Source organism: Mastomys coucha, unplaced genomic scaffold, assembly GCF_008632895.1.
Source record: "Mastomys coucha isolate ucsf_1 unplaced genomic scaffold, UCSF_Mcou_1 pScaffold3, whole genome shotgun sequence".
NCBI lineage: Eukaryota > Metazoa > Chordata > Mammalia > Rodentia > Muridae > Mastomys > Mastomys coucha.
In genome coordinates, this window is record NW_022196909.1 from 10,695,502 (window position 1) to 10,698,779 (window position 3,278).

General features: G+C 51.9%; 1 protein-coding gene across 5 annotated transcripts in view; it reads left to right on the top strand.

The window, feature by feature from the left end:
- Positions 1 to 3,278, top strand: part of Adamts14 (ADAM metallopeptidase with thrombospondin type 1 motif 14) — an 85,488-nt gene that overhangs the window by 67,942 nt on the left and 14,268 nt on the right. For all 5 annotated transcript variants that reach the window (XR_004112361.1, XM_031347873.1, XM_031347872.1 and 2 more), the window contains exons 13-15: positions 165 to 298; positions 497 to 620; positions 1,650 to 1,730. Coding sequence is in view for 4 of the 5 variants with exons in the window: in XM_031347873.1 (XP_031203733.1) it covers positions 165 to 298; positions 497 to 620; positions 1,650 to 1,730 (339 nt within the window). In the remaining variant the exon portion in view is untranslated. The remainder of the gene's footprint in view (positions 1 to 164; positions 299 to 496; positions 621 to 1,649; positions 1,731 to 3,278) is intronic.

Genomic DNA, 3,278 nt, shown 5'->3' on the forward strand with positions numbered 1-3,278 from the left:
CATAAATGCCGCAGCAGGGCTCTTCAGCCAGTCCCTAGACAGAGCCCAAACCACTGCCCTGGAGCTGTCCCTGGATTTCGTGGCTAGATCCCATACTGATGGCATCCTAAGCCATCCCACTTTCTGTCAACCCGGTGGGCTTAGCACAGTTTCTCTCCTAACAGAGGCGCAGAAGTGCGAGCTCATTTGCCAGTCTGCGGACACCGGAGATGTGGTATTTATGAACCAAGTGGTCCATGATGGAACGCGCTGCAGCTATCGGGATCCTTACAGCGTCTGTGCCCGTGGCGAGTGTGTGGTAGGTACCCCCCACCCCCGCGAGCTGCTTACACTCTGCTGGCTCATGGAGGCTCACCTGCCCGGGCTAAGACCACCTGGGTCACAGGGTGGATTTAGGAGAGCTCTCATGTGCCAGGGATCCCCCTTTGGGCAGGGCCAGGAGTCTTAGGAGGGAGCCAGTGGGCCTCCATCTGCTGATCTCACCTCCACCCCCTAGCCCTTTGGTTGCGACAAGGAGGTGGGATCCATGAAGACCGATGACAAATGCGGAGTCTGCGGTGGGGACAACTCTCACTGCAGGACTGTGAAGGGGACACTGGGGAAGGGCTCCAAGCAGGGAGGTGAGCATGGGTGAGCATGGCTGGGGTGTGTGGCTAGAGATGGGGGCGGGGCACTGGGGAAGGGCTCCAAGGGGGCAGGGCACTGGGGAAGGCCTTCAAGGGGGCGGGCATTGGGGGAGGCCCTCAAGTAGGCAGGGAAACATAGCTGAGTGTATGTATCTGGGGTTCTCCTAGACCAGTGCTGGAGGAGGGGAGGGTCCTGGAGCCTGGCTTTAGACCTTATCAGTCTGCCTGTGACTGGTCCCCTGTCTTCCTGACATACTAGTATGGACTCACAAGAGCATAGAAGCTCACCCCCACCCCCTTTTTTGTGGTTAGGTAACATGGGAGGACATGTGCTGAGCCATCTCTTTGACCCCGGGGCTTTGAGTGGGAGCGAGGGGATCATGTTCTATTCTCATTTTAAAAAAAGAAGTCTGAAACCTCTTTCCCACTTTGAATTTCTGGTCCCCCGAGTTCTTTAACTTCCACCTCTAACCTTACGAAACTTGCTATAGAAGAGGAGCAGTCAGTTCTCCTTTCCCCTTCGGTGTGGAGTAAGTCTGGGCTCCTTGGAGGGTTTTACAGCTCTTTCTTACTTTGAATCAGGGAAGGTTGGTAACCAAGAAAGGCTTGTTTCCGAGCTTTGAATTGGTTCAAAAGAGCCACGTGGATCTTCATGGCTGATCTCATATACAACTCTACAGTAGCTTAGGAAGAAAGGCAGGGAGGGGGTGGAGAAAGCAGGAGAAGAGGCCACGATGGGAAATAAAAAGCAACTTGCACATGTGGGCATCCGTGCATGTAGTAGCGACCCCTAGCGGGCACTTTGAGATACAGCATCTCATGCCTTCCCGCCCTTAGGTGTCCGGTGGGGCGGGCAAGAGTCCAACCCTGGTTTCCAGTCAAGGAAACAGGTTTCTGAAAGGCTCTCTCTGTGTGTGAGAAGTCCTTGTGCTGTGAGGTAGTGTGGGGTGAGGTGGAGAGGGTGTTGAACAGGGAGCTACCCTCTCAGGACTCTTTGCTTTTCTGGATGCCCCTGGGTGGCAGCGGCTCTCAAACAGGTGCAGATCCCAGCGGGTGCCAGGCACATCCAGATTGAGTTGCTGGAGAAGGCCCCCCACCGCATTGGTGAGTGCTGTTGCGGGACCGGGAGGACAGCAAGGGTAGGGATCCCAGAGCAGGGGAGGGGGGCGGGAGGGGGAAGGGGCCTTCCCAGACTTAGATAAAGATAGACAATCCCTTTTAGTTGTTAAATTTGTGCTGACTAGCTGAACCATCGAATAGCTAGGACTTGTTTCCTCCCGCCAGGATCAACCACTGTTCAAATTTCTTACATGGCTTCTTCTAAAAAAATAAAGTCATCCTGCAGAAGGGCTCAGGCAGTTCTGGCTGCATGGCACGCTACCCCAAGAACATAAGGGTTAGGAATGACAATTGTCACAGTTCTCAGCTCTGTGGCCATAGTCATGGCCAGCTCAGCCAGCTGTTCTTCTGGTTGCCTTCTTCAGGCTGGTTGCCTGAACCCAAACAGCCAAATGCTGGCAGCTGATGGGTCTGATGGGAGTTCACTGGTCTAGGAAGTGTGGATGGTATTGGCAATCGGCCGACTCTGAGGTTGACAGAGCTATGACTGACCCCAACAAGCAAATCTGGGAATATCCAAATCTAGATGTCTGCCCCGTGGCCATCTGGAGCTAGAGAGGGCAGGGCCCCAGGGTGCAAGCACTCTGCCAGCCCCTAACATTGCATTGACCCAAGTCACATGACCCAAGCACCAGTCAACGGTTAAAAACACAGACTGTCTCTTAATGGAACAGGGCTATATGGGCAGCCATTTCTACAGTCCACCCTACAGGCCCTCGAGCTCCATTATAATGCTGCTTAAACAGAGTTACTAAAGAAGGTGTCATGGTTGTTGCACAGGCATGGAGCCAAGACAGTTTGAAAGTTAGATCCCCAGAGGCTGGGGAGACAGCCCTGTGGGCAGAATGTTTTCCATGTGAGCTTGAGGACCTGGGCTTGGTCCCCCAGAACCCACACAAAAGCCAGCAGTTCAGTTGTTGCCTACAATCACGGCATTAGAGCAGTGCTTACAAAAGATCCTTGGAGCTAGACCCAGCTGAATTTCTGAGCCTTGTGTTCATCTAGAGACCCTGTCTCAAAAATAGATAGATGGATGGATGGATGGACGGATGGATAGGTAGACATACACAGACAGACAGATGATGGATGGTTGGATGGATTGGTGATAGAGATGGATGGATGAATGATAGATAGATGGATAGATAGATAGATAGATGGATGATATATGGATATCATGGATAGATGATAGAGATAGATAGATAGACATTTATAAGGTAAAGTGACTGAGGAAGGCTGTAACAAAGATCCCTGGCCTCCCCATATACCACACACATATATACACAACATACACAAACATATGCATATATAAAATGTGTACATGAATGTACACACACACACAAACATCAGAACCCCCAAACAGATTAAACTTAAAAAAAGTCAAATCTAGCCGGGCGGTAGTGGCGCACACCTTTAATCCCAGCACTCAGGAGGCAGAGGCAGGTGGATTTCTGAGTTCGAGGCCAACCTGGTCTACAGAGTGAGTCCCAGCCAGGGCTACACAGAGAAACCCAGTCTCGAAAAACCAAAAAAAAA